We start from the raw sequence: 23,331 nt of genomic DNA on the forward strand, positions 1-23,331 counted from the left end.
GATTATTCACAAATATCATGCTGTTTACCTGTTGTATATGTTACCAAACGCCTCAGGCCCCAGATAGACACTGCTGATTCATTACCAGCATGTGATACATGACAATTCATTTGAGAGAGCGTGAGGTGGGGGAGCCAGGACTTTAGAGAGACTACAGAATAATTAAGGAATATGTATTTCCCTTATCATTTCCCTCCTTTTATCTCTGCTCTGTCTCGTGTTTTTCTCTATTTCCTTTTCTTTTTTACAGTACAGCATAAAGCATACTTTTATCTTGGTGAGATTTTAGAAACTGTGAGAGCAGATTACTGGGTCTTTGGAAACTTTAGTAAACCTTAAACTAGACTCTGATACTGTTGTGAGTTTAAGCAAATAAGTTTATCTCTTAGAGACCAGCACAACACAAACTGTTTAGAAAAGTCATTTAAATTAACACTTGACATGGCAAAGATATCTGATTTATCTGTTATGGAAGCTGAAGAGGTGCTACAGGACAGGAGAATGCTTCTGTCTGCAAACCTGAGAGCAAACGACAATTGCCCAGTCAACTTCAAACTTTCTTTACTGCCTAGTTCATGTCAGGGGCTCTACATGGATCGTCACTTACTCGACTGACTTACTCGCCCAGGTCTGTGGATCCATGCCCAGTCGGCCCCTTTTTACATTCCTCTTGTCCAATACGAGAGTGGCAGCCACTTTTTTTCATTTTCAAAACCCAAAATTAGCTAAAGCAGAACACTTGTCCCATGCAGCTGTCCTCATAAAAGAGCTTATTTAAATTTAAATGTCTCTATAGTTCCGTATGTTTTTAATGAATGAAAGCCTCTATAAGCAGCATACACCATACATCACCATAGCAAGAATCAGCATTTTCACAGATGCCCAACAAAACTGATACTGTTCTGTTTAGTCCTGTTGACCCATCATTTCCAAGGACAGTTCACTGAATGCCACCAACTCTCCTAATGGCATTGGTTTAGTGATAGCACCAGGGTGCAGAGGTTGTTATATGTACTACACACTGTCTATCCAGCGACTAAATTGGTTGGAAATATTCTGACAGAATGTTTGGGATTTTTTGGGTTGGAAAATGCTGATGTGTCCAAAGCAAAACAGCCGTCGATTGCATTGAAAATTCATTTACAAAACACAGACCTAAGCATTCTGATAAAACTGAAGTGGAACATGCTGATTTTCCATTTCAGAATTACTTTTCATTTCAATTTTTAAACATTTTACATTTTATAATAGAAAATAAAGTCAAAATCTAAATGAAACAATTTGATCAAGCCAAAAAAAAATTAATTGTTTTTGTTTTGCTTTGTTGTTTTCATTCCATTCTGAGATGATTTTTTTTTAAATAACAAAATTTACCACAAGACAGAAAATCTGGTTCCCAATGGCTCTCCCAGCAATCCTCAAACAGGCCTAATCCCCTTCACCACAACATCCAGCATATAACTCAAGCAGCTACAACAGATATTTGAGTGGAGATGCAACAGACTAAGCAGTGCAACAGGACATAGAAAGGCCAGTCACCTTGGCCTCTCATCTGAGGTCACAAAGGGCCCTCGCTGCAGTAGGACTGTTGTGGTTCTGCTGTATGGAAAGAGGTGTACTAAAATGGAGCGAGGCAGGGAGGGGGATTTATTTGAAGTCAGGCAGGGAGGCTGAATCTCTAACTAGCCACAGAGTTCTGCACTGTGAGGGCCTCAGTGTGCATAGCCACAGAGAGGGTTTTGGATACAGTTAAATACGGGGGCTCCATAATTACATAGATTGTCTGGCTATGATCTCCTGTGTCAAAGGGATTACAATCTGAATACAAGCTACTGGACCTCTGGGGTTGCAGTACAGACCACGAAGTAATTTTACTACCACTCAGAGGCTTTGAAGATTGGGCTGAGGATTCCCTTCTGGGCACAGACCATGGTAGTAACTAGCATCTGGCACAGGTTGGAAACGATATAAATAATTACATGCAAAAAAGACCCCAAACAACCCAGGCTAAAAAAATGTTAAGGTTGCAAGGTCAAGCACTCTAATTTACTAAATACCAGAATTAAGGTTGAAATGAAGATCACACAAACAAGTAGGTTTTCATTCATACATTCCATCACTTCAGGAATATGGTTTGAAATGCTGCTATGACATATATTGGTAGCGTCCTGGGAAAGGAAAGAACGTAATGAGTGACAATCATTGTATGGGAAGGAGCTATACAGAGCTCTCTCTCTCTCTCTCTCTCTCACACACACTTTCTTAAATTATGCGCCTACATTATTGTGTTATAAATCATTCATCCATGTTACTGCATTTTAACACCTTTTTTCACCCTTGACCAACATTATAGCTGAGCTGGATTTCTAGGGAATCATATTTAATACTTCATTCAACACACCTCTAGCAAAAACTGAGCACATGCTCATGTGCTCTCTCAGTGCTGTCGTCCTCACTTGTTCCAGATATCTAGTACTTCAGTTTCTCACCACAGAACTGTACTTGCAGCTAGAAAAATGAATATGAACTCGTTAACTAACCTGGATCCTAATTTTTTTCCCGGCAGTATATTAGGATGAAATCCTGCTGGCATTATTCCCATGAGTGGTCTCACTGAAGTCAAAGATAATATTTGCAAGACTCAAGACATTAGTCTAAAACATTGTACATGTTCTTATTGGAGAATTTTAGTTTAAGTGATAAAATATTCAAGATAGTGGGGAATTAGCCTTTGTCATTACCATACCTACAGGACCAGAATGTGTATAATACTTCTTTATTAATTAACAACTTTGTGGGGTTTTTTCATTTTTCAAATCAGGTGTAATATAAATGTAACTAAACATACATTTTGCAAGACTAAATAAAGGCGCAAATATGCACAGACATTATATATAAAAATGCAGTGCCTCAGATTCTGCATCTGTAAAAGGGATTAATGATAACTCCTTTGTGAGGTCTCTGAAGATGACCCATGGTGGTGGTGATTACAAATCTATTACATGTAATATAAAAACATATCGGGCTAGAGCCTCAGCGGATATAAATAGGTACAGCTCCACTTTGAGATCTTATGGATGAAAAATGATATAGAAGAGTTTAGTAGTCGTAACATAATTTATTGTGTGCCAGATCCTAAGGTGCTGTTGAAGTCAATTTACATCAGCTGAGGATCTCTCCCAATATGTTATATTATATGTAATCACTCTCACCATGAGTCATATGCAGAGATTGTACCTTGTACCTTCAGCACCAAAAGAACAGATTTCTACTGCCTGACCTACAAGAGTAACTCCATTAACTGAAAGCTATATTAGGCTCATCTTCTTGGTGAGCCAGCCACCAGAGAAGGGACACATCACACTTAATGAGTGTGTTGCAACCTCCTCCTGTCAGGGGAAGCTCATCCCAAATGTTTAAGGTAACCAGGAATTCATACTCCCATGCAAGAGTCACTCTGTGAACACTTATAAATGTCAGTTCAAATTTTGCACTGGTATAACTGGGCATAACTCCAACTGAAGTCAAGACGGAATATTATATATAATAATGTAAACATACTTACCAAGGCCCAGGCATGAAACTCTTAGTCCAGATTTCCCAAGATTTCTAGAACAAACAAGAAAATGATTTAAAGAGAGTAGTATCAGATCCCATTGGAACACACGCAATACTTCAAGAAGGGAAATAGCGGACTGAGAATACTGACATCTAGTTTTGTTTAAACAAATTGTTTTCCAGCCGAAACATCCTCACCTCAAACATCAATTCATGCCCCCATAAAAATAAAACTAAATTCTTGGCTGGGATAATTTTAGAAATGTGGTCATTTTGGAATGGGGAGTTTTCTGGCTAGGTAGATTTAGACTTGTTGTTTGTAAAACAGCTTACCGGATGGATGATGAAGTGTGTGAAACTATTTTAAATTTCCATTACTGCTTTACATTGAAAGTTGTTTTTTTTCTATTCTATCCATGTCAGTGTTGCTGAAATGGAGCAAAAGCAGTGGTTTGATTAATGACAGCTGTAATGTGACCCCTAAAGCTCTCCCAGGGTATTTTCTCTCTCTCTCTCAATTTAAAAATGGTACAAATTATAATTTAGAGCAGGTATTAGTAAACAAAGTTTAATATAACACTATGCCAAAAATTTAAACTTGGGTGTCCTACAGGTAGGTTCAAGTGAAAGTCAGAAGGAACTTTGGGGATAGGCTCGGGGTACAATCTCGGGGATATTCTGTCTCTGTGGAAGATCGTAAAAGGCAGGTCCGCCATAAGGGCCTTGAGCTTACCCACCCTCTGGTCCAAGTTGATAGCCTGTTGCGGCCACCATGGTGCTATTAAAATCCCTGTTGCCTTATCCCACTTGATCTTTCAGAGGTTGTGAAGCATGAGGGGGATGGGAGGGAAGGCATACAGCAAGAGGCCTGGCTATTGCACTAGGAAGTTGTGCCCCGGAGCATTTCAAAAGCAATAAGCTGGGCACTTCCCATTTCCTTGGGTTGCATAGAGGTCCCAGAAATGGAAATCCCCACTGACAAAATATCCACTGGATCACTGATGAGTGGAGCTCCCACTCATAATCCCCATGAAAACATCTGCTGAGGCTGCCTGCGAGGGAGTTCATTACCCCTTGTAGGTGCACTGCAGAGAGGATGATCTGAGCTTGATGCCAGAGCTTGATCACTTCCCTGTGGCGTGGGGCAGACCTCGCTCTCCCCCCTGAGTTTATATAATGAACAGTGGTCATGTTGTCCAGCTTGACTTGGACACGAGTGGACCAGATGAAAGGCTGGAACCTCTTGCACACTTTGTGAGCTGTCCAAAGCTCAAGAATGGAAGGTGTTGGTGCTGGTTCTGGCCAACGAGACGAAGAGTGGGGGGAGGGTCCCAGATCAGACAGGCACCTCACAGAGAGCTCCATTAGATGCCCGTGGAGTCTAAACTCCGGAGACTGGCCAGTGTGAGGGGAAAAGGAGCAGCAGATCTCGTGCTTCAGTGGAATGTGTGATTCCCTGAAGCAATACAGGCAGCTTTCTGTGTGGGTCACTCACCAGGAAGACCCAAGGGGAGGCCAGGCAGGACTGGAAGCCTGGGATCTGGAGCATTCTAAATGACCCAAATGGTGGGGGAACAACAGGTGGGGACCTCCTCAACCCCCACCAACTAGATTTAAGCAAAACTACTAACTATCTACTAAAACGAATAAACTGATTACAATATGCTACGGGTAGAAGAGCTAAAGCTGGAAGCTACAGACACAACAGTTCCATCCCAGACTGCGAGTGCTAGAAAGGAACAGGAGGGGTGGACAGTCCAGGCCACCCTTCTGCCCTTGCTCGAGAGCACAAGGAGGCAAAGGGTGTGGGCACAGAGCAATGGACACTGCTACTGAAAAACTTCTAGTCCTGCGAGCACAGAGCGCGTATGTACCCACGGTAGGACCTGCACTCAAAGATGAACCAGACTTTTCACGGTGATCACTAACTGTGTGTTCCTCTTTTTCTGGGTGCCTGACTTGAGACTCCGCAGTCTCATTTGCAGAAGCAGTGAGCTCTCACAGCTGAAGTCAGTGGGAGTTGTGCTTTGAATATATAAAGTGCTATATAATGCTAAATATTCTAAAAAATCAGATCCTAACTGTCTGAAATTGGACACCTAAAGTTAGTGGACACTTTTGACCTTAATCTCCATGCCTCGGCTCCCCATCTGCAAAATGGGGATAATACCACCCTCTCATCTACCAAGGATATTGTGAAAATAAATTCATTAATGATTGTGACGCATAGAGCTGATTGAAAATTTTCTGAAAGAGTTTTCTGTGAGAAAATGCTGATTCAACAGCATTGATATCTTCCTCAGGATTTTTTCTAAAATGTAAAACATTTCACAATGAGGGAATTTCTGTTTTCCAGCCAGCTCTAGTGAAGCACTTTAGTATTATACTAATGAGCAGCACTGAAAAGCCCATGAAGAAATTAATAATTCTGTATTCAGAATAGGGTTTGAATCGAGTGCAGTAAATAAGGCATTTGCCACACATTGAATGATGAGGAGAAAACAAAATAATGAATAGCTGCTCATTAAGGCCACATCTACACTTACGATGGCATACAGAGAACATACGCTACTTGCCCCCCAGGCAGGGGTATAAAAAGCAGTGTAGATGTCAAGGCACTACTTAGGCGAGTAAAGACATGCCTGAACCCAGTAGGTATGTACCCTACATGGCTCTCTACATGCTGAAGCAGTGCCATCCTCATTTACACTATTTTTAACAGTGTAGCATTCGACTGTCTAACCACTGCCGGAGCCTTTCCCTACCACAGGGAAAGGCTCTGGCAGTGAGTAAGGCTCTGGCCCCGCGGGGGAGGCAGCAGGGAAAGATTTCAGCAGTGAGCAAAGGCCTGGTGGAGGGAGGCAGAAGGGAAACGGCTTTGGCAGTTTCTCCATTGCCTCCCTGCTGCCAGAGCCTTTCACTGCCACGTATAGGTACACACTGTACCATGAATGCAGCCTGCTTTTCCCTGGGTATGTAGCTACACATACCCTACACACCACCATCAATGCAGACAAGACTTAAGTGAGCATAAACCATCTCGTGCACAAGACAAGAGTCCTCCTGTGGGAAAAACAGTATGTGATCACGTAATTAAAGATTGTTAATGCATGCATACCAGAGGGTCGAATTAAAGTTTCCTGGGCAACCATGACTTTGGCATTTCCTAACTTCTGCGTTTGACTATCACCCTTAATAATGTTCTTTTAACACAGACATTTATATATAAATTACACATAAAACCCTGTATTTATATGTATGTGTCTATAAACACTGATTAATGTATTTCCCTTACTCATAACCAAGTGTCTTCACTTTTCATAGCCATCTTCACACTTGTCAAAATATACATATCCATCAGAACAATTAAAGTAAACTACATGATCAACAAAGGATTGTGTCACAGGAAATCAAAACAAGTATATTTATTCAACTATCCAATAAAGCCCAGATTTTGAAGAGCAATGGAAGAGTACAGTTTTATCTGTAGTAGTGTGTGGGTTTACACACAAAGAGAGGACATACTAGAAAGACAATAACCTTAACAGAATAGGACTGTAGACAAGAAAATTATCTGTGAGGCCAAGAAATATGCCACATTAAACCCTTACCCTGATTTGAAACGATCAGCATAGTCCACAACACCCTTTTAATTATACCCTCCTGCATTAATCTGTAAATTCTGAACTGTATCCATGGATTATTTTTTGTTGTTGCCAAGGTTAAGGTATAATTTTGCTAACCACGTACCTACCTTTCATTCAAGAGCCCTTCAAGAGCTGAAGCCTTTTAACAATGACCCTGAGTTATGCAGCTGTTAGTGAGCTATTTAAAGTAAAACAGGCTGAACAGCCTCCTCACTTGCTTAGAGCAAAGTTTAGTTTCTATGGGTCAAATCCTCAAATCTATACTTGGGCCCTGGTCACTGCTTTCTGCAAGAAACTCCATGTGTGTACAGCTGTGCATGTGGGGGGGGGTCACCTCCAAATTCTTTGATTGGGATTGCAGGTTTGCTGTGTTGTAGAAGAAGCAAGGGGGTCAGCCCCACTACAGACCCTCTACACTGACCTCAGGGAGCCTCAAAAGGGTATCTCACTCGGCCTGCAGCACAGTGTTTTCCCTGCTGCCCTTGCAATGCAACTCCATTGTTGCCATCTCCAGCCTGTGATTACCCCTGGAAACTCCACCTTTAAGGAGCTAAGCACAACACTTAATATAGCCTCAGGCTGTGTTGAGTTTTCTCAATAGTCCTTTCAAGATTACAGACAGGGCAATGCCCATCCTACCAGCTCCACCTAATCCCTATAAGCAGGTCTGGAGATAGGAAGGTGGGGGCTGTAAAGTAGCGGATCCTGCCTTTATCCATGCGGGAAGGTGGAGACCTAGAGTTGGTCACAGTTTTTCATCTGAAACTTTTTTGGCAAAAATTGCAGATTTGGCAACACCAAAACATTTTGTGAATTTATGACGGTTTCACGAAGTTGCTGTGGTAAAACAAAACAAAACCTACAAAATATTTGGAAAAAATTTAAAACATTTCATTCTGACTTTTTCAAAACAAAATGTTTTGATCTTTTGCTTCATAATGACATTTTGTTTCAAAACTTCCTTTAATTTTATTTACAAATCAAAATCATTATCAAATGATCAAAATCGAAACAAAACATTTCATTTGACCCAAAACAAACTTTTCCACTTTTCAATTTGCCAAAATTTAAGAACAAGTTTTATTTTAGTTTGACCCAAAACATTTTTTTAAATTGTTGGTGAACTGAAAATCTGTAACCCACCCAGCTCTAGACCCTCGTGGAATGAAGGCTTGGAAGAGTGTTTGGAGTGAAGAGAAAAAGCTAATGAGCGTAGACTCTATCAAAGCTGTTCTGTTGCTCAAGTGAATGTTAGTGACACTTGTTCAGTGCTGGAAAAACTCCTGCACTTCAAGAAAAATGCATGTGTCACCGCTGAGAACTAACAGTAGTTTGACGCCAGCACATGTCAAAAAATGGTACTGTCATCTTTTGCAGGAGCATTTTTTGACTCTGAAAAGGTTGCCAAAAAGTGTCCTGTGTTTTGATTTTGAAAATAAGGTCACCTTAATAATGGCAAAAAGTTTGTCACCAACTACGTAAAAATTATTGGACAGCATGATGGAAACTCCTCCTTTTCTCTATTAGGAACAACTCAGGGGTACTGATCCTGCAAATCCTTTTTCAGGTCAGGAAGCAGGATTAGGGCCCTCATTTTGCATCATTTAGGCTGGGGAAAAGATGGAAACCATGGGGCTAAGCATGCTCATATGTTTACAAATACTTTATTTCAAAACAAACTGTACATGGCAAAAGTCTTTTTTAAATTTCCTTAGTACCTAGACCTGAATGCTTGTTATCTTAAAAATGAAGGATGGAAGTTTTATAGCTTGGTGAGTTTCACTGACTGATAACAGCGACTTTCATTTAAAACTCAGCACCTTGGAAGACACTGCCAAGTATGCATAGGGTTGCCAGGTGTCCGATTTTCGACCAGAACGCCTGGTCAAAAAGGAAGCCTGGTGGAAGCCAAAGATTTAAGACCAGAGGTTTATTGGACTGTCACCATGAAAAAAGAGAGGAAAGAAACTTAGAGGGGTTGGATAATTGAGATAAACTTTGCACACACAATAATGTAACTGGGATTTTCATCTGCAATTAAAATAATTTTTTTAAGTGGATTAAAACCCAAAGGAAAAAGAAAACAAATGTGGCCTTTCCATTCATGCCTTGTGAAAAACTTGAGAAACCAAAACCAGGAAGCAAACTGGGCGCTCTTCTTTCACTGACAGGTTTCAGAGTAACAGCCATGTTAGTCTGTATTCGCAAAAAGAAAAGGAATATTTGTGGCATCTTAGAGACTAACCAATTTATTTGAGCATAAGATTTCGTGAGCTACAGCTCACTTCATGCATCCGATAACTCCCTGCCTAATAATATCCAGGTAGGGTCCTTTCCTTTCATTTGAAATTCACCAGAACATAGTGTATTGCTGCCATTTGTTTTCAATCAATCAAGATCATGCAACATAACTGACACTGTATCTAGGGATTAGTCAAGGAATTAAGTACATAACCTGTCAGAGGGCAAACAAACAATCTTGGTACTCAACAGAAGCATCCTGATGGTTATAACTGTACATTATCTTGACGGTGGCTGCGTATCTTCTCCGCAGAAAGCCACCTTTCCAGACAGAACAGAGCGTACAATAAGGAACTTTGTTGTTCCTGGAATTGTATGGGAGAGGATTTTGAGGGGAAATCATGGGAAAAGGAAAATACCACTATGTGGCCCAGAGCCCACATTTTTTTCCCTCAAAGAGACTTTGAAAATCTTTCATCTCCTCTATTTTTATTTTTCCTTTTGTCACTGCTTGTTTTAGGTGAAGACCAAGTTTACACGTAATTTATCATGTGCCAGGTTAATTTAACACTGTAATTACCCATAGCCCACTAGGAACCAAACAATCCTTGCTTGACTGAGATCTACTTATGTAATACCAAATCTTCTAGCATCTTGAGTCTTAGTTCTACCTCCTTCTGTCTGACTACATATTTGTACTAAACTCATGCAACAATCACCGATTAGCAAGTGATGTGCATCTTTCTGCATACATTTGTCAGCTTAATTTCTTTTTATGTCTTACATGAACGTCCATAAAAATAGGGAGTTATTTAAGTTGGAAACACTGTAGCTTTACAATACAAGACATTTTAATCTGAGAGTTCAAAGTCTAAAATGATAACACTGTATTAGTTAATGGATAAGACAAGACAGTTGCTGGTTTTTAAGTAAAAGGGGCATACCACAAAAATGTTTCCTTCCCCCCACAAAAAATGTGGCATTTTCCTTCAAAGTTACACTGGATTTGAAGTCCTAACCTACAATATCCAGTCCTGGACCAGTGACAAGTTTAAGGTCTCATAGCTTGCAACCTCCTTCTTCCCCTCCCACCTCCTCATTCAAACATTTGTTCAGTGTTATCTGCTGCTGTGTTCAGTATAATTTAGACTGTAAGGTTCTCAGGGTAGGATCCTGTCATTTTGGGCCTGATCATATATCTGTCTGTAAAACCTCATGTACGCTTCTGAAGCTGTAAAAACAACAGGCAATTATTAGAGTTGGGGGAAACAATTTTCCGATTGTCCAAGAGTTTGAGATTTAAATTTTTTCCCCGTCCCAAAAAGTAGAAATCTCAATGTTTTGTGACAAACCAAGCCACGTGGAGTCAATAGAAACGTTTTATTTCAGTAACATCAAAATATTTCATTTAGATTGTGACCGTAAATTATTTAATTTAAAAAAATGTCATTATGAATCAAAAAATGAAAATTTCATTTAGATAATGTCAAAATGCAACATTTCAATAATTTGGGATTTTTTTCAAAAAAATTTTGAATCAGGAAATTCATCAAAACCAATCCTTTCATGTGAACTCTTTCAGTTTCGATGAATAAGCACTTTCAAACAAAAACAAAAAACTTTACTTGGAAAATTCCTGACAAGCTCTAGTAATTATATCTACAACTTGACATGACGTAATGTACCCCATTGGAGAGCTTGGGTTCATAGCTGTCAAAGGAATGCAGCCTCAATTTCTGACCTGACAGAGTGCATGGTGATGGACCTAACAATTATAAACCCTGATTTACAGAAACATGATTTAAGAGTTCTTAAAATTGTACTAGCACTAACTTTTCTGTCACTCAGTGGCTTGTATATCACTAAGGCAAAAAAGCTTTCTAAGCAGAGCTTGCAAAAAATAATATTAATTAACAATATTTAAATATTTCTCTCTAAAATATGCTACTACGAAAAAAAAAAGTTTGGTGTCAGATGGCACAAACATGCACTGCTACTCATGTAGGGTTCCCTGCACATATCACTCCTGGCCCCAGTGTGTAAGGTCAGACCAAATTCATGCCCATTAAGGCTGGGATGTTTAGAAGAGCCCAAGAGAGTTGGATGCCTAGCTCCTTTAATGCAAATCCCAGCCTCAACTTTTATCAGGCGCACGGTCATGAATACTAGATTTATCCATAAGATACACAGCATATAAATCTTAAAGGAAAAGTTTAAACTGACTGTGATGTGCAGAATGACAGGTAGCAAATACGAGAATGGAAGCTTGGCTGATAGGGCTTGAAATTGCTGATGGCTGGCTAAGAGAGTACTGTTTTTACTGAAGCTGTTTCATGAGAAAAAGTTTATCCATGCCTGCTTCAGTTTCCATCACAGATGAATACATTTCAAGGCCAGAAGGAACACATTAGATCACCAAGTCTGACCTCTGTATATCACAGGGCATAGAATATCACTTACTCCTACAATGAGTCAAATAACTAGTGTTTAACTAAAGCACATCTTCCTGAAAGGCATCCACAGTCTTGATCTGAAGACATCAAGAGATGGAGATCCATCACTTCCCTTGATATTTTGTTACAATAGTTAATCATCCCTCTTTTAAAAAAAAAAATGTGTGTGCCTGATTTCTAATACAAATTTTTCTGGCTTCAACTGCTAGCCATTGTTTCCTGTTATCCCTTTATTCATTACATTAAAGAGCCCTTTTATACCAAGTATTTTTGCCCTGTGAAGGTACTTGGACACCATAATCAAGCCACCTCTTGAATTTCTTTTGATAAGCTAAGCAGATCAAGCTCTAAGTCTCTCAGAGTAAGGCATTTTTTCCAGTCCTTGATCCATTTGTATGGCTCTTCTCTATACCATCTCCAATTATTTAATATCCTTTTGGACACCAGAATTGGATACAGTATTCCAGTCCCACTAATGCTGTATGCAAAGGCTACTGTCCTGTTTATACATCCAAGGACTGCATGAGCCCTTTTTTCCACATCACCACATGGGGATCTTATGTTTAGTTGTTCGGCTTTGAACATTTTTGCTTCATATGCATAAAAGTGGTAAATGAACCAGGGAACTGAGAAATCCAAACAGTTAAAAGGTATCTATCTAAACCATCTAAATATTTACATCATGCCCATCTGGGGTTATTAGGAAGACCTAACTATGCCATAATGTCATGTAAAACTTCATTTGCTCATTAAGGTGGTCAACTGAAAACAGCTGTGTTGCACATCTAGATAATTTAGTGAAAATTACTGGCCATCCAGCTCAGAGAAATCTTACTAAGAACTGTATTTAAAGTTATATCTAAAGTCTGAAATGAATGATCTGTTTGTGGGAAAAAATGATGGCTCCTTGTTTCTTTGACCCATTTTCCAAGGCAGAAAATCTCAACATAATTTTGTTACTAGTAGTTACTGTTGTATCTATGGTACTGATTCAGCCTCATTGCTATAACATCTAGTCCTTCACAGCCTAATGCATTTATCCTCACAATACCCCTGTGATGTGTGGAAGTGCTATTACCCCATTTTACAGATGAGGAACTGAGGCACAGAGAGACAAACTGACTTGCCCAAGGTCACATCAGAAGTCTGACAGAGCAGGGACTTGAACCCAGGTCTCTCAAGTCCTACTAGTTCCCCCAATCACTGGACCATCCTACTGGGTACTCTTAACACACACAAAACTCTCCAACTTTTTCCATTTAAGACAATTTGCTTAGTTTACTACCTAGATAGATTAATCCACATCCTCTTAAATATTGCCCCCTTCTAACATAAAAACAAAAACTAAATATATAGAATGAATGAGCCTTAAGAATGAAAACTTTTTATAGCAACATTAAAAGGTAGTACCTTAAGGGGACACTGTCAACTTAAAAACTATCACACCTGGCTGGAAATGTTTGCCAACTATTGTCATAAGTAACACAAGAGACATTTGTAACAAATATTTCTCTGTATTTTTTCAGCTTATTTCATTAATTTGACAGCACTTTGTATATAACTGATTACTTCCATAGTTAGTTTTCTCTAATACATATGTGGTTCTATCACACAATAAATTAGAGAAAAATCAAGGAAAATATGATTGTATAGCCACAAAAATTGGCAAGTGGACTTGGGGAAGGTGTAGTATCAGATACTAGCTTTTACTTTTAAAAAAAATTGTTTAGCTTTCCAGTTGACAGTGTCCCTTTAAAGTGAGGGTAAAGTATATCCATAGAACATTGTAAGGAAGCCAACATTAAGTATATGCCTACCGTGTTCAGCCCTTTCCATTTAGAACGGCTTGATCCTGCACTTAATTCCATATGTGCAACCCGCATAGAGTCTAGAATTTTGCATATAAAAGGGCAAGAGAAGAGACCTCACAGCAACCAGTGATTTTTATAACCTGTGTTGTTATTAACATGGTTCTTTTGTTTTACCTTTTTGTCTATGCACATGCAATATCAACGCCACAACAGCTGTGAGAATGCTATTTAGTTCTAGGTAGGTGTCGCATGAATACTGGGGCCAAGTTCTGCCTCAAATGGGCTTCCACAGAAGTCTCATGGGTACAAATGAAAGCAGGATTGAGCCATGAATACATTTTTTTAATGCTAGAGTGGTAGATTTATTTCTAATAAAATATGATTTAGTTGGGGATCGGTCCTGCTTTGAGCAGGGGGTTGGACTAGATGACCTCCTGAGGTCCCTTCCAACCCTGATATTCTATGATTCTATGAAGGACTCAGTGATGGCTTTTATGAGCCAGAGCGCCTCTGGAGCAGACACACCTGGAGGCACTGTGCCTTTGAAAGACATTATACCTCTACAGGGCTTGGAGGGAGCCCAAGGAGAAGCATCAACAGAACTTCCCTCCTTGTGACCCTTTGCCAGGACTGCAACCAAATTATAGCCTGTCCTTTGGACCAAAGAGCTCCCCATGCCCTCTCCCCACTCTAGTGCTCCTGTGCAAGGGGAGGCAAAGTAGCCCTCAAAATTTGGAGTACACTTCCTAACCGATTACAAAATGTGCAGGGCAGTAAAATTTTAGGCTTCACCTCTTCACAATGGCCCTGGAAATATCACAGAAGGGCTGACCTCAAAATGGAAGGAATAGCTCAGTAAGATGCAAAAAAGGAAGAGATACATACAAATTAAAGTAGCACTTGCAACTATCCTAAGGCAGTTTCTCTCAGCTGGTGGGTTGCAACCCCTGGGCTGGGGAGGTCACAAAAGACAATCGGGGGGGTGGAGGGGCATGAAGTGTTGAAAAAATTATTACAAACTAAAGCCAAAAGACCTTCCTGCCCTGCAACTTGTGCACCTTACACTTCAAGGCCAAGTCTTCTCTGTCAATCTCTTGAAACCCAGACACAAATAAATGATAGATTATTAGTGTTATCAGAGAGGTATTTTTACTCTTACTTTTAGAGTAAATGGAATGGGATTTCAAACGTTTTTACCTTGAAGGGGTTGACAACATGAAAAGAAACATGGGCACTAGGCAAAAGCTAACTCTTGTTCCCCTTTGGGTTTACAAGCTGATCACCATGTGGCATCAAGAAGAAATTTCCCTCCATGGCATAGGTAATTGGCCAGGTACAGTAGGCACTGGCCACTAAAGTATTTGACAGAAGTGACTGACAGAGAATGTACTAGATGGCCCATTATTCTGTTCTCTTTTGGTAACTGCTTTGTCCCTGGGAGAGTTTAAAGGAAAGAAAAACAATAAACCATCTTAAACCTCACTAACTCCTCTTACACACACACCCTTTTCCATTCTCCTATATTAAAAAAAGATGCCTGTGGGCTAAGGTCTTGACATGTTATGTGTAAGGGAGCTTTTATGACTGCATTGTAAACAACTAAAAATAGATTTTTAAGATGAAAATACTGATGGACCCTGAAGGAAACACAAAACCCATCACTACCTGCTCAAAGTCTAGCACTTAAAAGTTAAAATGCAAATATATTAAAGCTGTCTATATGGATTAGATACAGAGATATAACATTTGTGGCAGGAGAAATGCATATTGGTCTCAGGGGATTAGAGTTTTGCATTACTACTTGAAATGTTCCACCCACTACAGCATTTTCTTTAGGAAAGTCAAATTCCAATTTGCCTTACTAAACAATTTATAGTTATTTTGTAAAATAAATGAAAAGCCACAGTCCTTGTCATGAGATTCTGTACCTTTCAGGGTCAGATTCTGCCTTCACTTACCCATATGCAAAACCAGTGATGTCAGTAATGAGATTGCATGGATATAACTGAGGGAAGAATTTGTCACATAGAGCTCTATCTTTTGGTCGTGTGCTTACGGCTCAGAATTGCAAGCCAGCAGATCTATGTTCTCTTCCTGGCTTTATCAATCTTCCTGTGTTAACTTGGGCAAGTTAATTGGGCCCAAGTTTTTAAAAGTGGCCTATGATTTTAGCTTCCACAATTTTTGCCCACTGAAAGAGAGAGTGCAGGTGCAGCTCATCCCTGAACCGTAATAATGCAAACCAAGCAGCTCTAGATTTTGCTCAGATTACAGGCCAGGGCAATAGAACCCAGAATCTTAAGGGCCAAATTAATTCAATGAAGCAAAGCTCAATCACAACCGCACAGGGTCTGGCCTTGACAGTTTAATGACATTCAGTTTGAAGGTTCTGCTAAATATAATCACTAAAATCCCACATATCTGTGTCATGAGGATATACACCTCCCTACCCTTATTTCCATCTATTCAGAACAGCGTGTGGCTAGAAGCCTCTCTTTCTCCTACTGCACTGACTGATGGTGTATTTGCAGGGAACAACAACAACTGCGGTGCTTTTACATATGGAAATTGTAATAGGGGCTCCTTGTTCTATCCTCTGAACTTTAGGCAGCCTATGACGTCCAGTCACCTAGTAGCAGTTTCCTCTTCTAACTAGTAGGTGGCACCATGTGAAATCTTAAAAAGAAAAAGGAGTACTTGTGGCACCTTAGAGACTAACCAATTTATTTGAGCATTTGGTTAGTCTCTAAGGTGCCACAAATACTCCTTTTCTTTTTGCGAATACAGACTAACACGGCTGCTACTCTGAAACATGTGAAATCTTATTACTCTCCAGGATAGCTTAGAATAGAATGGAAAGTAATTGCTACACTTCTGCTGGGTGATTGTAGGCGTATCCAGAGAACAAAGTGCTATCTCTGTCAATGCAACGTAGGGGGATAGTGGGAAAATAGAGGATTTCCAACATTTTATAATTTAATGGTGTTTTTAATCACACCAAGAAATATCCAATTTCCAAATTTCACTTCCTTTTATCTAAGCCACCTTGCTGCCTTTATTCAAAAAACTGACATCAGTGGAGAAATAGCCCCTTACAGCAGCTCACACTTTGTCCCCTTGTTTTTACTTGACCTGCAACACTCGAAAGTGGGTTTGACCCTCTGTATATTTAGTTTTTGTTTTTAAGTTGGAACGCAGAAGCTGCTTTCCACTTATGAAAATTTCAACTAGCCTTTCATGACTTCTGAGTCACTTCTTAGGAATACTGAAGGAGAAGCTCTGCTTGAATTTCCAGCAATTCTCTTTGCCAGGCGCTGTTGCTATTCACTTAGTGTACAACATGCAATGAATAGAATATTTGACAGATTATACACCCACAATAAAGAGGGCTTTGTATGACATCAGCAAACCATATCTTACTGCCAGACACTTGCTTGCAAAATGAGGTTTTGAAGGTATAGTTCGGTGCCTACTTGGCAGCTTATACAAACATATCCATAATATTAAATACAAAACAGCAACTAAAAACTTTAGAAAAATCATTTGTCTGTATATTTAAAAAATAAGCAAACTGTGGGGCACACAGTAAAACAGTCTTGAAAAATGTGACACCCTGAGAATAAAAGCACAAATTTAGTCACGAAAGTTGTCCATCACACACTGCTAAGTCAACCCCTACAATGGAATCAGAAAAAAACCCCAAGACCTGCATTGTGGAGCTGGATCATTGGTCAGGAGCCTGCAATCAAAGATCAGTCTTGTTACGGTCACTGCATAATGTTAGTAGTGTTCACTTCAGAAGGGCCAAATTAAAGAAGAGACGATGAGAGGAAAAGGAAGGGATATTTGAAAAACTACCTCTCCTACAGCCTGCATCTTTCTGATCACGGCTGTAACTGATATGCAATGGTAAGCTGGTGCTTATTCACTGTGTGGGTGAGATTCTTAGCAGAATAGTACTGTTGAAGAATTGTGAGGTTTTACATTTATCCACAAAAGGAATTATGGAAGAAATACAGTCATCTTCATTACGGTTGTCAAGAGTAAAGCAATTTTATCTACTTAAAAGTAGGGAATGTTGGAGTGGAATATGTCATGGTACATGGAAATACAAGTGGTAAATTGCTTCAATAGTTCCCACAAACTTTTCAGAATGCTACCATATGAAATATTTAGCAAGCCACCCCACTAATTGACAGAAACTACGTAAATTGTTTAACAATCTCAGTACCATGTAACATATGTCCACCGCGTTTGAAATCTGGACCAAACATCATCTTCTGACTGCCTGTAAATATTGTACAGTTTCTAATGCCTCTAAGCATGGAGTTTAATGCTGCTCAGCAGATTTTTTTTATTATTATTAACATGGACACAAATATATTGCAGTGAATACTGAAAAATTAGCAGCCAGAAGCCATTCCAAATGTTTTAAATTTGGCCATTTGTGTTTGATTATGTCACAGCTGCCTGTTCTAATTAACATGAAAGGAATGTGGACTGAAGTGATGGAGCATAAATATGCCACTGCCACAAGAACAGGACATAGCGAAGTGTATTTAAAATGGGTTCTCAGTCCTGGCCTAATGTTATTCATAAAAGTACTATAGTTATCGTGTTGGTTATCTTTAGATCAATGCTTTGTTCCAAACAGCGAAGGACCTTGGGACCCTGTATGAAAAAAAAATGGAGGCAGCAAAACTGCCTGCTGAAATAGATTATTTGCTTTTAGTGCGAGAGACTGTAAGAGTCCTTCGTGCTTCAGTGCCAGTCTCTGAAGAAGCTTAAGTCATAATACTTCCTAGTGAGTTTTGTTACACGGTGGCAAATCAGCCAGTGCCAGTTCAAGTAGATGAGGGCTCCTTTCCTCACTGCAGGGCCCAAGATTTACCATCTGACTTGCCAGCCCTCCCCAATCTAACCCACCTCTTCTGCCATGTGAAATGGGAAATTCAATGCCAAGAGAGATGAAGAGGAGGCGGCAAAAAGCAACATGTCTGAAACTTGTGTGTTTGTGGAAAGAGTTAGGGGAAGAGTATGAGACAAGGTGGGTTATGTGACCCACTCCATCGCTCAGCAGCCAACCCTTCTCCCCAGTGCTTAATTTGTAATGAAAGAGGTGCTGGGGCTCAAGCAATTTTTTGCTTTAATAACTGACATGGCAAGCCCAGAGGTGCCGGGGCTCAGCCCTAGCAAGTCCTGGCACAAATTAAGCCCTGCTTCTCCCTGGCAAGCACATTCATAAACAAGATCAAGAAAACCTAGAAACATAGCCAGTCCTAAAGGTGAAGTCCACATAGGGACTAGCCAGTTTCCTAGAAGGTAACAGAAATGTCTTCTCTTTTTATTTGGGGAGAGGCTTGGAAGGATTAGATTCTTATCAGTAAATGTAAGTTAACATATTTTGCCATGTATACATAAACCAATGAAAAAATATTTCCATTGATAATCAAAATTTACTGATAGGGAAAGAAAGAAAAATACTGCTTGAGAACCTATTAGCATTTTATTTAAAGATATTTACGTTTTATATTTTGACATGTGATGTTGACAATTTGTGTTTTAATGGCTATAAAGCTTTACGGTTTTGAATCTGCCATTAAATCTACTGTCTACTGTCATTAAATAATTATTGTCTGAGCCCTCCATTGTTGGACCACTCAATTTCCTACAACTGTGAAAATTTAAATAAATAAAAATCTGAAAAATTGATTAAAAATACTGTAAATATTATCTGTTGAAATTATGAAAAAAACTGAATTCTGCCAAGCGTGTGTGTGTGTAAATAAAAGCCACATTTTTATTGTATATAAAATACACACACACACACACACACAGTGTAAGTATTGAGCCCATTTTCCACATAGGTAATCTAAAACACAGGGAAATTAGGTGGCCCAAGGTTACACAGTAAATCTATCGCAGAGGTAGGGACCCAGATTTCCTCCCCACCCCCATCCTAGATTTTAATAATTGGATTTAGTCCTATATTTTTGTCCTTCCTCACTGGAAAGATATACTGGAAACTGAACTCTTTCTGAGAAATCAGAAATCCATCTGCAGCACTTCCACACTGCAGAGAGAGTCTGCAAATATATTGATAAAGTATAAAACTCACAGTGTACTTTATTTGTGGGTACCATAATTATCTTAAAACATTATACACCATGGATTATAGGTTGGCCCTAGAGAGCCTTAGTTTAGAAATGCTGAACAGGAAACAATTATAAAGGCTCAATTTTACAGCATAGCCCTGTACAAATAAGAGAGTATAACATAAGAGAGTTTGCATTTAAAGATATTATAAATTCTCAATCTCCAGGTATTTAAAAATGTCCTGATTTCTGCAGTAAGCAGCTTTGTATCCGGCCTGATGACTGACAGTTAATTATTACATTTCATTTCATTCCAAGTTACATTTGAGTAAGAACATCCGCAACTCCTACAGCATCTTTTCTTTGTCCAACTTCAAAAATAATAGAATAAAATTGGCCTTTGTACAGTATATGGGAAGACCAAAAAATTAAGCTTACATCATTCATAATTCTCAGCCCAAGGAGCTGAAATATCTTAATCAAATTCCTTCAGTCAGCACAAGTGTCTCTTGGTATACATGAGAACGGTTTGACTTACACCTGGGAGTTTACAAAAAAATCTGACCCATGTTTAGAATCTTAAGTGTCACAGCTAAACTGTGAATGTTGAGAACACTGTGGTGTGAGTTACTGAAGAAACTTGCCATTTGTCTTTTATGGGTACAAAGGAGGATCACTGGGGACAAAGGGTGGTCTTCATTTAAAGTACTGGGCTAGGAGTCAGGAGAGCTGCCACATACCTCGCATGTAATCTTAAGCAAATCCTATTTCCCTGTTCCTGTGGTGGGGACTGTAAGACGATGTTTACAAAGCATGATGGGATCTTTGGAAGGAATGTGTTCTAGAAGTGCAGAGTATTATTTATTATTATATTGTTCATGGTACCAATAAGAACCCCTTAGCTTTATTATAGTTTGCAGTTCTGTAGGTGTCTTTCATTGGAGAATCTCAAAGCACTTGACAGATGTTACTGAATTAAATCTCTCAGAGGCTCTGATCCCGCAAGGCACTTAAGCATATGCTTAATTGTTTTGCTTAATCAGGACCTAAAGGCATAATTCAATAACCATGGAAGTCAATGGGAACCTTCAATGGACTTCAGCAGGGGTTGGATCTGGCCCTAGGGGTGCAGAAAAAAAAATCCATCCTTTCCATCAGAGTTGTACTGCCTGGAATGTTATTGCTATGTCTATTATGCTGTTTGGCTGCTTCTCTGTGCCTCTTACAGAGACCTAGGGTATGTCTACACAGCAAAAAAAGACCCATGGCAGTGAGTCTCAGAGCCCGGGTCAAATGACTCGGGCTTGTGGGGCTTGCGCTGAGGGGATAAAAATAGCAACGTAGATGCTCAGGCTCCAGCCTGAGCCTCAGCATCTATCTTGCAATTGTATAGCCTTGTAGCCTCAGCCCCACAAGCCTGAGTCAGCTGAAAGAGGCCAGCCACAGGTATTCTATTGCAGTGTAGACATACTCGGAGACTGTCCACCACGGGTCTTTTCTTGCAATGTAGACGTACCCTAGGTCTCTGTAAGAGGCACAGAGGCAGCCAATAAGCATTTAAAACATAGCAATAACATTCCAGACAAAACAACTTTGATAGGAGGGGCAGAATTCTGATGATGTGGTGTCAACAATGTGACAGTGTCTTTGGTGATCCCAAATGGGCACAGGTAGCCAAAACCCTATCCTACCTATTCAGCTGAAGTATTTATAGAGCAGAATAAATTGTGCAGGATTCATATTAGGAGACAAAAGGATTTATACTTTCATAAATATATTTCTGTTAGCAATTAGTTGCCAAAAAATTGTGATATGGTTTTGTCTTCCTTTATTCCTCATTTGAAGAGAACAGGTAGAGAGAAAATATGAGATTCTACAATTGGCAGTCGTAACCTTTTGAAAATGAATGTGTCCCGCATTCTGTTTGTATAACAATTTACAAGAATCATTAAATGCTATTAAATTAGGTTCTGAGCATGTTATTTTTATTTTGTCTCTTTGAACCACAGACTTTACTGTGGCGAGCAAGAAGCATTTTTAAATCCAGACTAATAGATTTCAAAGATACCCAGTATTGCTGCAGATGAAGTGGTTTATGTTGATATTATTGTAATGATTTTATAAATAAAAACCTGTTCGGATTTTAAATCAAAGTTGCTAAGGAATTAAGTAGTCATAAAAAACAACATTGCACTGCAGGGGCCTTGAATTCCCCTTAGTGCTTTCTTGGTTTCTTTCTTTGGTTGTCATATAAACAATTAATAAAATCAACCTTTGTAAATTGCTCTCCATTTTGAGATCTCTCATTGTTCTTGTTTCCTAACATCACTGGCAGTTGAACTTTGCTTTATTTTCTCAGTGGTTGCATCTACCGTGAAGATTTTTTCAAAATGGTTGTGTGTATTTTTTCAGTGTCATTATTGATATCTATTATAGTAGTGACTAGAAGCTCCCGAATGAGATGAGGGTGCCATTGTGCCACCTCTTGTACACACACATAGTAAGATGCAGTCCCTGCCCTGAAGAGCTTACAGTCTAAAGTCCCAATCCTAAATGTATCTGTACAGGCAGGCTCCTGTATCCATGCAAAGTCCAATTGAAGTCAATAAGGCACTTCTACCATCTGAGCAGATGCAGTTGCAGGATTGGTGCCTAGATAGTCAAGATAGACAAAAGAAGTGTTATCTCCATTTTACAAATGGGGACTGAGGCACAGAGACAATAAGGCCTGGTCTACACTAGGAAATTAGATCAGTGTAACTATGTTACTCCGGGGTAAAAAAATCCATCCCCCTGAGCAACACAGTTAAACTCACCTAACCCCTAGTGTAGACAGCGCTAGGTTCACAGGAGAATTCTCCCATCAGCCTAGCTACCGCCTCTCAGAGAGGTGGAGTATCTATGCTGACTGGAGAGCCACTCCTCTGGGCATAAGTAGTATCTTCACTGAAACGCTACAATGGCAGAGCTGCAGCATTTTAAGTGTAGACAAGCCCTAAGCGACTTACCCAAGATCACATATGATGACTGTGACAGAGCTGAGGATCAATTCCTAAGTCCCAGTCCAGTGCCTTAACCACAAGACCATCCTTCTCCTACCATTTCTCTAGCATCACTGCAGCCCCACTTGACTGCACAGTGGTGAGAGTGCTGGGGTGGACTGTCTAAGTGCTTGAACTGAAAGCGTAGTTAGACCGCAAGACTGCAAATATAATATTGCCTTCAATTTCCTTCATCCCAAACCTGTACAACAAAAAAGACTCTTAAAAATATACACAACCGAGCTCTTTTAAAAGAATACCCTTGCTCCAAATAACTTCCACTCTGCAAAGTATAAAGAACCTGAGACACAAACATCTTGCATAGATGTCAGGAAATACAAACCTGACACCAGTTCTGATGGTGACAAACTGCAATATAACTGCAGCTTTCCAAAAACCTCAGATTTGCCAATGCCAGTGGGTTTCAAACCAGCACTGGGGGGAAGTGAGAGGGGGGCAAAATCCAGCTGGAAATTGCCTTTCTT

General features: G+C 39.7%; 1 protein-coding gene across 5 annotated transcripts in view; it reads right to left on the bottom strand.

Annotated features, from left to right (window-relative positions):
* Window positions 1–23,331, bottom strand: part of KCNAB1 (potassium voltage-gated channel subfamily A regulatory beta subunit 1) — a 228,393-nt gene that overhangs the window by 83,949 nt on the left and 121,113 nt on the right. For all 5 annotated transcript variants that reach the window (XM_077826229.1, XM_077826226.1, XM_077826227.1 and 2 more), the window contains exon 2: window positions 3,566–3,609. In XM_077826229.1, coding sequence (XP_077682355.1) covers window positions 3,566–3,609 — 44 coding nt within the window. The remainder of the gene's footprint in view (window positions 1–3,565; window positions 3,610–23,331) is intronic.

Source organism: Eretmochelys imbricata, chromosome 9 (assembly GCF_965152235.1).
Source record: "Eretmochelys imbricata isolate rEreImb1 chromosome 9, rEreImb1.hap1, whole genome shotgun sequence".
In the NCBI taxonomy this organism is placed as follows: Eukaryota; Metazoa; Chordata; order Testudines; family Cheloniidae; genus Eretmochelys; species Eretmochelys imbricata.